Source organism: Diprion similis, chromosome 2 (assembly GCF_021155765.1).
Source record: "Diprion similis isolate iyDipSimi1 chromosome 2, iyDipSimi1.1, whole genome shotgun sequence".
NCBI lineage: Eukaryota > Metazoa > Arthropoda > Insecta > Hymenoptera > Diprionidae > Diprion > Diprion similis.
In genome coordinates, this window is record NC_060106.1 from 16,317,155 (window position 1) to 16,328,859 (window position 11,705).

Consider the following 11,705-nt stretch of genomic DNA (forward strand, 5'->3'; position numbering starts at 1 on the left):
GTAGTAATTGACTAGAAAATCGTTGATTAATTCGTCACACATTCTACAATTACTCAAATTTCACTTCAGTTTTACACATAAACACGAATTTCAATTTCCTTCTATTGATTTTTTTAATAACAGGCTTCGTACGTCGAAACTCTGAAGTTGCGACAGTAGAATAAACACTTCAACTTAACGTATTTACGTATATTGAAATGGAAAAGTGATAGCTCAATTTCAAAGATAAGAAATAAATAAGCAATTCGATATAAAATAAAAAAACAACCTCGCCCTTTTGTTGGCATTTCGTTTATACATATACCTACACAATTGATTTCGCCCTCTGCGATCTACAGGTATCTAACAACACGGCGGTGTGTGTAGAAGCCTCCGTGAGAGCCGTTTGCTCGGCCAGGTTCCTTTCTCTGTAACTGTAAATTGGTGACGTCACCAAGCCAGAGCAAGTTCTCTGGTGGCCATTTTCATTCGAGCTAGGCATGTCACGCGATGAAGACCACGCTCGATAGACTCATTTAAGCGTCTCCTTGATCCTCCATCGAAGAGGTGGTGGACTTCGTGGTTTACTCTACGCCCGTTTTGGTCACACTTTATTCGTATCGAAAAGCAATTCAGTGCGCTATTGCGCTCTGCGCATCGGTTCAGCAAAGTGAAACAGTACAATCAATTCTTCAAAATATATTCGGCAGTGGAAATCGGTGCGGTCTGACTGACGATGAGGTGCGACCGGCAACGCCGAAGAGGCCGTGGATCAGAAGTACAGATCAATGTCGGGATTTAAACTGAAAAGTTAAGATTAAAACGGTAATTATTGCAAGAGTACAATTACGAACGGACTTCGGCTTCTATTCGCTAAAATAAATCAACGTTTCGCCGATTTAGCGAAAATCACACTCCGATATTATCATTTTGCGAACGACTGCAAACTGGGCGGATTTATTTTTGACCACGCTGCTGATTGATGCTTGCAGCACGGCGATTTAATGCTGTCACTTAAATATTTATTAACTCCATTATTTAAGTCACTTGATTAACTCGAACTGCATTGTAACCAGACTCTGCAGTACACATATATCGCACTTGCACGTTGTTACTTTATTATCGCTTGACATCTTCCTTTTACCCAAAAAGAAACAGATAATTACAGTCGAATAATTAATTTGAAACTGTTGCACCGCGTTCCGCATGAATCGGATGCTCCAGGGTGCATTGACCGAGGTGATATACTGAAAGTAAGGAAAAAGATAGTTGTTTTAGAAGAAAACAAAGAATGGCTCTGCGTGTATATTATACTAGCTGTACAAATTATTTCTAACTGTGGTATAATGGATGTCGATTTCCCGGATTGCAGCTCTACGTAATTGGAGATATGTTCGGTTTGACATGACCTGCGAATGACGCGATAACGGAATCAAAATATTGCGATATAATTAGGCGGGAAAAAAATTATCAGAAGCACGCAACTATCATTTGGCATTGAGTCACTTGTCGGAGATGAACAATTTCGACGGCACGTAACAGTAGCCGAAAAATTGTGGAAGGGTCTCGAGGTTTCTGGATCGATTACTAAGATGCGGCTACCGAAAATGCGAAAATTATTCCGCGTCTGGCCAATTCTATTATCGGTAGGGCTATTGATCAGTTTTTTCGTTATCTGGCCCCGTCAATCTGATCGGACGAAAAATCCTCTCAACGATCCAGACGATGATTCCCTGCGGTAAGTGACTGTCAAATAAATTACTGATCGAGCACAACGACAAATTCAAACCGGAATTGAACGATACCAATTTTTATATTACAGACTTCTCGAGAGTCAAAAGAAGTACATGGAAAACCGTGGCATACAAGTGATCGTGGGTCATTACATCGGGGATTCTGTGGACCCGCTGCAGAGCCCCAACATTGACCAAGGTAAAGGTCTATTACGCAATGACAGATCTCATTGTGCATTCGAAACAACGCGATCTCTATTAGTGCTGAAACCGTCATCCGACCTAAGTGAACCTCGCAACCAGACGTGAACGAATAACTAATGAGACCGACGGACGAAGCATTTTTTCACCGGGACGTAACCGAGTGTTCGAAGACAAATGAGACCAGCGGTCAAATGTCAGATGTCAAAGGTCAAGTGGGCTGAACCCTCGAAAGCAACAAGTTGATCACTGTCGACTAGAAATCGCTCCTTGAAACAAAGTTGCTAATTCCGAGTCACAGCCGAAGTGTACCATTAGCGCACCAATCATTCATTTCAGCTGTCGCTTCGAATGCTGTAGTGTAATTTATTAGTCGAAAGATTTATTTTCAGATCTGTTGAACAAGAACATGTTTAACCCGCGACCTTACGAGGGCAGGGATGGACACCCGGTGATGATACCACCGAAGGACTTCATCCTGATGAAACAGCTCTTCCAGATCAACAGATTCAACCTTCTGGCGAGCGATCGAATACCGCTCAACAGATCGCTACCCGACGTGAGAAAAAAAATGTACGATGTCCCCTGTCTCATTGCTTATATCCGCCACATCTACTACTGCTATATGCACTAGATCCGTGCACATACGTCTAGCCTTCACACCGCAGTAACGAATTCTACAGTCAGTCCAATTGACCGTACCCAACGGTTTGAATGACCATTTGAATAATGTACTTCTAGGTGCATCCCGCGATACTCAGGGTCAAAGCAGTTGCCATCGACCTCAGTGATCATAGTATTCCACAACGAAGCTTGGAGTACATTGTTAAGGACAGTTCACAGTGTCATCGGTAGATCGCCGAGGCATTTGCTACACGAGATAATTCTTGTAGATGACTTTAGCAATCGAGGTAAGGCTTTGATTATACCGTTACGACTCGTCTGTACTGTTTGTCAATCTATCGGTAAACGAAGAGAAAGAATGTAAAAACACTTTTTGACGATAGAATTCCTGGCTACGCCACTGGACGAATATGTTCGGAACCTTGAGGTGCCCACCAAAGTCTTGAGGTCTGGAAAAAGAATTGGACTAGTGAACGCCAGACTTCTAGGCGCCGAAGACGCAACTGGAGAGGTTCTGACGTTCCTCGATGCCCATTGCGAATGCACCGTTGGTAGGTAGGTCAACTCACTTAGATGACCACTTGCTCTGGTCTTTCGTGCGCAAAAAACTGCAACCGATGCTTGATTTTTTCAGGTTGGCTTGAACCGCTGTTGGACACGGTCGCTCAGAATAGAACGAGAATCGTTTCACCTGTCATCGATATCATTAACGATGACACTTTCAGTTATACGAGGTAAATGCCTAAAAGCTTGCGCTAATGAGCTCAACTTCATCAATCGCCAAATGTTCCAGGTCGTTCGAGCTTCACTGGGGTGCCTTCAACTGGGACTTGCACTTCCGATGGCTGACATTTGGTGGCTCGAAGCTGGAACAACGTCGCGGCGATATGGTGGCGCCTTTCAAAACCCCGGCAATGGCCGGAGGACTCTTTTCTATGAACAGAGAGTACTTCTTTGAGTTGGGTGGTTACGATGGTCAAATGCAAATTTGGGGTGGAGAGAACCTCGAGTTGTCTTTCAGGGCCTGGCAGTGCGGTGGCAGCGTTGAAATCGCACCTTGTTCCCACGTTGGTCATTTATTCCGAAAATCTTCCCCCTACACATTTCCGGGAGGTGTTGGCGATATACTTTACTCGAATCTGGCACGCGTTGCCCTCGTCTGGATGGATGAGTGGGCCGAGTTTTACTTTAAGTTCAACCCTGGTAAGTTCTTCAACAAGCAGTTCGCCCTGGCATTGAATAATCAGGAGTTTGAAAACAGAACTAGTTTGTTGCCTGCTAACTTTTCATACAGAAAACTCTCTTCTTCTTTGGTCTGAAATTAAACCTCAATCACGTTTTTACTATTGGTGAAATGAAAATTTGAAACTATTCAAGTTTTCAACTTCCATTACAGCGGCAGAACGACTCAGGGACAAGCAGCAGATCAGAGGACGACTGGCGGTACGTGAACGTCTACAGTGCAAAGGCTTTGAATGGTATCTGGACAACGTGTGGCCACAGCACTTCTTCCCGAAGGATGATCGATTTTTCGGAAAGGTACGCACACGCCTCTTCGATGGTTATTTCCGCGATGGGATATCCACCTTGAACTGTTTCACGCGGCACCTTTTTACGTAGATAATTCACGCCGTCAGTGGAAACTGTCTGATGCGTCCTGTAACCAAGGGTACCTACACCCAGCCTTTTGGTAACGCTGATACGGAACCGTGCATCTCGCCGCCCCAGCTTAGCCAAATGTTCGTGATGACGTCTGAAGGCGTTATCGTCACAGACGAAAGCGTATGTCTCGATGCTCCGGAGCGTGATACACGTCACGAGAAACCGAAGGTTAAAATTATGGCCTGTAGTGGTCTTCGAAGACAAAAGTGGCAATACGATGCTAAGGTTAGTCGAAGTAGAAAGCCAAGTTACATGATGGAATTTTATTATACGTTTACTAAACTTCTAAGAGATGATCTGTTGGTGGCTATGGAAATTAAAAAGTCCATGTAGTCCATTGAATTCTTGCGAAGACACTAAACGATGCCTGAAATATGGTTCTACTTTTTAAATCCATGACCAAATACTCATGGATGTTATTAGGTAACCAGTTTATGCAGTATCATCGCATTCCAGATGGACATAGTCTAGGAATTTGTCGTCTAAATTATATTACCGGTGATTTTGGAACGATAACTTTGCATTTGAATTGGATGTTCGAATTTCAGACAAAGACTCTGATCCACCTTGGCTCTAAAATGTGTCTTCAGTTGGGTCTGAAGAAGTCAGACGGTCTAGTCATCGCGACCTGTAACAGAAGCGCTGGACAGCAATGGGAGCTGGAAGCAGTACCTTGGAAGTAATTTCCGTCCTATTCGTGAACGAGAATAAATTCTTGTAGATAATATTCTTATTTACATTTGTATAATATTTACAAGTCTTATCAGCGTCGGTGTATACAATTTTTTTTTCTATTCCATCTCGACCTACGGTAACACGATCCTCGGCGGTAGATAAAATGACAGGAAAAGTCGGTAGCTATTTATTCTACAAATGTCAAGTAACGATAGCTGTTTTCTCATTTTACAGGTAAGTACTCAATTTTAATACGTTGATATTTTCTCTACAGTAGCTTCGCATTTGCGATCAGATTCTTTCGTAATTATATCGTGATTAATTTTTTATTCTAAATTATAATGTCGGTATATTAGTTGTTCTTCATTTCAGTTATCTGTAGTAGGTCCGGAATGAATGTAACGTTCACGCAAGTCCGTTTATCGACTGCCAGCATAAGCCGCGTAGAACAAATGTCTATTTCTGTTTACCTTCGGAACAGAATTATCTGTGATTTTATTTTAACAATTATTAGCTTCCGGAATGAGACAAAGGGTGTGAAATAACTTTTAAACTAATTAACTATGGTTTATACCGTAAGTTTGCCTTACCGATCCGCTAAAATCTGATCAAAGATGAGTGTTTTAGACTCTGAACTTGTGGTTAAAACATACAAAAGCAGCATAATACGTTGTGTAATCTCTGTGATCTGGATATTGATGTAATTTTGATCGAATTTCACATAAACAAGTTCGGTTGATTGATCTACATCAATTCTCCAACTTTATTTTTATGGTCATCACTAAAAAACAAATTCTGTGGATAATTGTAAATACAGTATCTAGATTCTATAAAACCTTCATGAAGTGATTAATTGGCAGTTCTTAATGTTCAATCCATTGTTAGAACAGTTTGGTGTAATTGAATTATCATGTTCTGACTTGAATATGTTATAAACGAGGTTCTGAATTGGATTGCGAAAATAAAACCAGTTTGGCCGGCTGTCGATTAGCCGCCACGCAAGTTGTAAACCGCAATTAGACGAGGGAGTTTTGATTTTCATACCGTGCATCAATTGTTGAAAATATTCCTGATAAGTCCGGATCAAACGAAGGAACCTTTTAGAACGCGAAGTTGGGGATCTGTGCTTAAAGGCGTTGGTTATAGTTCGTTTGAGAATAATACGCAGGCCTGCTAGTGTGTATGCAAATTTATCTTTCACGTGAGCACCGATTTCAATTTGTTTCAATCTACTCTGATATAAATAGCGTCTTGATTCGGCAAAAGGATTCACGTCGAAAGGCAGTCGCGATATTTCGCAATCTCGTTCATAAATTCGCTTTCTTAACCAAGGACTCGGGGCGACTCCGTGAATTTATTATCATTAGCATTGCCGGGTCCGCCTCGGTCAGCAATGTAGATCGTATTGTACCCACGAGATATGCGAGCTAAGTTACAAGCTACAGTTCTGCTGCTGACCGAAGCTACATTATTACAAGCGAGGCGGGGTTGGAACCTGAAGGTGTTCGAAATCCACCTAAAGTCTGTGAAAAAGAAGTTCGCCTTTCCTCTGTGAAAGTTGAATAAGAAAAACCCGTTTTTGTTTTTAATTATTATAATTTCGTATTGTTTTCCACTTTACTTTGATTTGATTTATTTTTATCGTTCTCTCATACTATACCGATGTAAGAGTGAAACGTTTGGTAATTTTGTCCATAATTTTGTACCCAGGTATATCGATAAAGCATTAAGGAAGAAACTGTATTTACAATTTTTCCAGGTTAATTACTTTTTAAAGTATCCATATTATATTGTCATTACACAAGATTTTTAATTGCTTGTTTTACCTCTGGTGTAATTGCAGCCCGGGGGATACACTTGCAAAAATTTGCGTAATACGGATACAGTTTCATAAGAAAAAAAACGTGTAAAAAACTTGGTGCTACCACTTCCTAATCCTGTGTATTATATATATTACTAGAATTAATTTTTATTGTAAATGGGTGCGCTCTGCTGCAGATAATCAATGTATAGTCGATTACTGTAACAAGAAAAGAACGATATGTAGACATCGATCAAAATGGTTTAACTTGGTTCGGGAAAATAATTGTTTGAAACGGACAACCTAAAGTATAAAATGCTGAAAAGTAAGTTCGCAACTTACTTTTGTTGGAATACAAAAGTTGAGTATTGGTTGTTCACCTTTCACGTCCTTGTACAACGAACTCGCTGTCCGGTCTATTACACAGCTGAAACACGATGTACTTTTGTAATTATGCAAAAGTAGTTGGATAAGCAAAAGCGCGATGCGGTTAAGTCTTCGTTTTCGTCTGCCAAGTAAAGTGAAATTGAAAGTTTCCTCCTGTTTTTAGTCTATCCTTACGAAGAGTGCAATACAATGTCCGAGAGACAGAAAAGGCGTGAAATTTTACCGCAACGATGAAAAAGAAAATCGGGAATATAGGAATTTTCCACTTATACGCCAGGATCACGCTTACAACTTCACGGTACCGTTTCAAGTAGCGTGCGAAGCTCGGCGTCGCGTCGAAGTTTAGCACGTTGCATCTTACGAGACCGACACAGTTTGGATCTGGGTCAAAGTCACGTCCTCGTGGCACTCCGACTCAAGTCAACCGGGCTGGTCTCAGGACGTACGGTCTGCAGGACGACCTCCAGGACGCCCCCCGCGTGCGGCCGAGACGGTCTGGTTTCCTCGCGAATCGGAGGCTGTTCCTGCGGCGATGCGTCGCGCATACGAGAGCAGCCCGCGAGGAATTGCGACCTGTCGTTCCTCGACTCCAGGAGCAGCCTGTCGAGGAAACTGGTCCGGTTATTACCCGGCCTTACTTTGTCGCGCTGTTCATGGGACGTGAGAAATTAGAAGGACAAGAAGAATTGCCGCGGTCGAAGAGTTTAGAATGATGGATGTCGCGAGGACGAAACGACGCGACGAAGGATGAAGGGCTCCTCGCTCTCGAGCGGTCTAGCGATTGTTCACCATCACCATCATCATCATCATCCCGGGAAGCACACGTGAGGCCGCGTCGCTTTGGAGGCTGATCCACGTCACCCGTCCAGTCTCTGCTGTCCGCGGAGAGCTGTTCCGGTTCTCACACACCTGTGACCCTAGCAAACAACTCTTTTCTCACAACAATTACTCGGTTCAAATTTAATTTTTAAGGAAAGGCAGCAGCTCCGCAGCTGGCTGCTTCGAGATGACCTATGGCCCAACTGCCGCCAAGGCGAGCTTCGCCGTGAGTCATACCTTGAATTTTGCGACTCTTTCGGGCGTAAGGTATAAAAGGTACTTTAAGGTACGTATACAATTTTTAGTCGGCACGCGCAGTGAAAGCTCCGCTGCAATTATGTGGTACCGATGTGTTTTCCTCTTGTCGGACCGTTTCAAGTCCGCGGACAATGTGTTTCTGTCAGCTCCGACAGACCGCTGCGCCGTTGTTGTATGCACTTTTTTTTCTCCTCTCTCACCGCGAGTCTCGAGTCTTCCAAATTTTTCAGTCGAAGGAATAATTAACGGAGACAAGGGGAAATGCATTACAAACGACACAGAAAATATTTGTAAACGAATAATTTTCTTATATTACTAGGGAATATTACATATCAACATATATACAGACACCACAGTGCTACGTTACACGTGAACAAAAATAAAAATAAAAAAATCATTACGATGGCTTAAACGTTAAGCGTTAATGTAGAGTATAGAAATTGGTAATCCGCTGGTATATGCCTGCAGGCTTCGTTTGAAAATTTCAATTAGGTTCATAGCCATTTGATTTTTCGTACCGAATAGAGAAATGAATTTGAATTTTCCAAATCTAACGAAAACTGTATATCTGTACAGAGGAATGATGAGACCAATCCGGTGGCAGCCCCGAATGAAATAATCAACCGACCTAGTTTGAAACCTTTGAGAGTAATTATCCAAGTTTTCCAAAGGCGTATGAATACATAGGTGGCAACTCGAGCCGTTATAACCGGGGCTGTTGTCTGTTAAATATTTCGACAAGTATGTATATATGTATATATCGGTAACTTCGATAAAATCACAATCACGTTATAATTTATACAACTCTTACAGTACAGTAGTAGGTACGTTACACACATATAATACAGTCCTAATTACATCAACGAATTAAAAATACATGCCTAACTTAAAGCGCTATTTTGAAACATCTAGATATCGTTTTTTAGTTTTTTCTCTATAATAAAAATATTATCGATGCACTAATTCACCAGGGCAAATGCAAATTGTTATATCCCGATTTTAATTCCAAACTATTGGGATTCATGCCGTTATATAGCAATACCGATTCGTAGGTATAAACCAAGGAAGATAGTAGAAAGAGAAAAGATAATAACAACTTGTGTTTGCCCTGTGATTACGAGCCAGCTCGCTAACAATCGGTTACTATTTACATACAATATTGTAAAAAAATATCATTCTTATTATTCATAAAATCTTAACTTGAGCCAGGACAAAACGCGTCTGCAGGGACGATGGTATGAACTTTCAGCTATTATAGGTACATATATATATATATATATATATATATATATGTATCATACTTATATTATATGTATATATTATATTATCACTAGGTTTATAATATATTAATTACTTTATGCACGCAGGTTTGCTTAGAAAATTACGATTAAAGGTAACGAAGATTTGCACGGTTTGGTTGGGCAACTGTAATAGTCTGCCCACTAACCTAGGTATATCATAGGCATGCACGTACGTCGAATACGTCGGTACGTGCGTATAGTTGTGTCTAATTGAAGGGAGCCTACCGCGTTCTACCGAGTCGGAATTAAATCAAATTATACAAGTTTATTATTATTGTAAGATTGCTAAATCACTTCATTCATTCCATTCGCCCACGAATCATCCATCTTGGACCATCCCAGCTCCTATCCATCCATCCATCCATCACGAGTCAGTCAGATGTGAATTCCTTCCGTAGAAGTTTGGAAGTTGTTTCGTACACGTAACTATTTCGTGTACAATATTCTAAGTAAGGTCTGCTTCACGCTTCCAATCAACGGGATATTATTATTATATAAATAGAATCATGATTCAGTGGGATGTGAAATGTGATGAAAATTTATCCTCGTTCCGCGATAAGTCGAATTAGCCTCGTTTTTAGAATGCGTTTCGGTCATCCGAGGGTACAGACACGTCTTTCTCGCCTGTTTACAGGTCGAGAAATTCTCTGCCTCTCCTATCACGACGACGGGAGGATTCGATGCACGCGCTCGTTCGTGAGTCTCGTGATCCAGACTCCGGCTCGTAATAACTGGTACATTGAATCACGTAGCGGGAATTCTGCAGCGTGGTCGAAGCCGACGAAGGTGTGGTCTGAATATTTCCCTCGCTCGGGATGACCTCCACGCAGCTACCATCTTCACCTTCGCGACTACTCGGCTGCAGTCTAGTGCATCGTGTAAGAGAGTACCGCGTGTATTATACCGTATACCTGCATCTTGGGCACGATCTAACCGAGGCGATATCCCACCTAGTTACGGGGAAACACGCATTCGATTTGGCCGCGAGGTGCGGTAGTCTACATACATATAAGCGTTACGGTATCCGAAGCTTATCGAAATTTATGAGCTTATAATTCCGTGTCAAAAATTCGAAGTGCTTGTATCACGCGGCGTCGCTCGGCTGGCTATATACTCGCATACATTATGACTTCGGGTATGAAATGGATTTTCGATGGTGAAAAATGAACGCACGGTGCCCCTGATCTCCGCTGAACGGTCACTTTCCAAATATTAACTCGGTTCTAACGAGAGTAGGTGCTGTTCACGGCATCATTCCGAGCGTTTCTCTTATAAAAGCGAATGATGAATGCCTCCGGCCGGTGATCGGGGCCTCTGAAAAAAGGGTTAAGAGATGATGGAAAAGAAAGAAAGAAAAAAAAAAGAAGAAAAAACTTAATATCGAACCACTTAAGCGGCGGGCCTTCCGTTCCCGCTTACCGTGACGCAGTCCCCACACTCGCGATTCCACTTGAGGCGCGCCAAAACTGCTGCAGAAGCGATGCGAAATGAGCCAATTATAACCGAAAGCATTGATGGTGTATGCAAAGTGTGCGATATACTCTCATCGATAAACAAACAGGAGAACGCGGTTTTAATTGAGATCAATCGGGCACCTCCCGCCGCCACTTGGGACCGGCATTGCATGTATGTATGGGTGTACCAGGCACGTATGTACATTATTTTCTTTCACGTACGGTCTATCGGTTCGTTTCACTTTCGAGATGAGCCTCGAACGGTGGCCTCGCGATCCTCGAGTAGGCAGGCAGGTAGGTAGTTGGTAGGTAGTTGGTAGGTAGGAAGGTAGATATACACATGTACTGGGTGTGGCGCGTGCGAACATTTTCAAACGAGAGCGAATTCTTCTGAGTTGAATCTGCGAGAGCGCGAGGAGATAGAGAGACCGCGGCAGTCCTTAGCCGTGCTCCGAACTAGTTCTTCACATCCATTTAATGCTCACTCGCGCAAGCATCTTGCACGTTCGAATTGCGTCATAAAGGACGTTACACGTGAGTCGCGTTCGTTCCCTGTCTCCCGAGCCATCCGGGATATTGGCAATTTCCTTTGCGAGAATCGTCGTCACTCCGATACCTTTCCTACTATAAAATAAACCTCGTATTTCCCGTCGTGGGAGCACAGCCCGATCAGCAGTGCCGGTGTCCCAGGTATGCAGCCATCCAGGCTCGGATTACTGCCGGATGTCAGTTTGCTGATTCATGCGCCCCGCCGTTATACCAAGATTTCAGCGGAAGTACATCTACTATCCGCGCAATCGACTTCCCGGCG

At 42.6% G+C, this 11,705-nt stretch overlaps 1 protein-coding gene across 4 annotated transcripts; it reads left to right on the forward strand.

Moving 5' to 3' along the window:
- The first annotated feature begins 450 nt into the window (after positions 1 to 450).
- LOC124416596 (polypeptide N-acetylgalactosaminyltransferase 3-like) lies at positions 451 to 4,976 on the forward strand. 4 transcript variants are annotated; one of them, XM_046897805.1, is made up of 11 exons: positions 451 to 804; positions 1,352 to 1,717; positions 1,802 to 1,911; positions 2,294 to 2,486; positions 2,655 to 2,824; positions 2,921 to 3,088; positions 3,172 to 3,271; positions 3,331 to 3,740; positions 3,934 to 4,076; positions 4,158 to 4,451; positions 4,490 to 4,713. In XM_046897805.1, the coding sequence occupies exons 2-11, from the start codon at positions 1,572 to 1,574 to the stop codon at positions 4,493 to 4,495; spliced, it is 1,740 nt and encodes a 579-aa protein (XP_046753761.1). In that variant the 5' UTR covers positions 451 to 804; positions 1,352 to 1,571; the 3' UTR covers positions 4,496 to 4,713. The 4 variants fall into 4 exon arrangements, with proteins under 4 accessions (XP_046753761.1, XP_046753759.1, XP_046753760.1 ...); XM_046897803.1 differs by lacking the exon at positions 4,490 to 4,713 and adding an exon at positions 4,748 to 4,976 and having other exon boundaries at positions 454 to 804; positions 4,158 to 4,424; XM_046897804.1 differs by lacking the exon at positions 4,490 to 4,713 and adding an exon at positions 4,748 to 4,976 and having other exon boundaries at positions 455 to 804; positions 2,306 to 2,486; positions 4,158 to 4,424.
- Positions 4,977 to 11,705: the final 6,729 nt, after the last annotated feature.

Excerpts from the sequence above, each read along its gene's own strand:
- LOC124416596 (XM_046897803.1), top strand. The coding sequence starts at position 1,572 with ATGCGGCTACCGAAAATGCGAAAATTATTCCGCGTCTGGCCAATTCTA. Across the intron at positions 1,718-1,801 it reads CCAGACGATGATTCCCTGCG|ACTTCTCGAGAGTCAAAAGA; the intron begins GTAAGTGACTGT and ends TTTATATTACAG. Across the intron at positions 1,912-2,293 it reads GAGCCCCAACATTGACCAAG|ATTTATTTTCAGATCTGTTG; the intron begins GTAAAGGTCTAT and ends ATTAGTCGAAAG.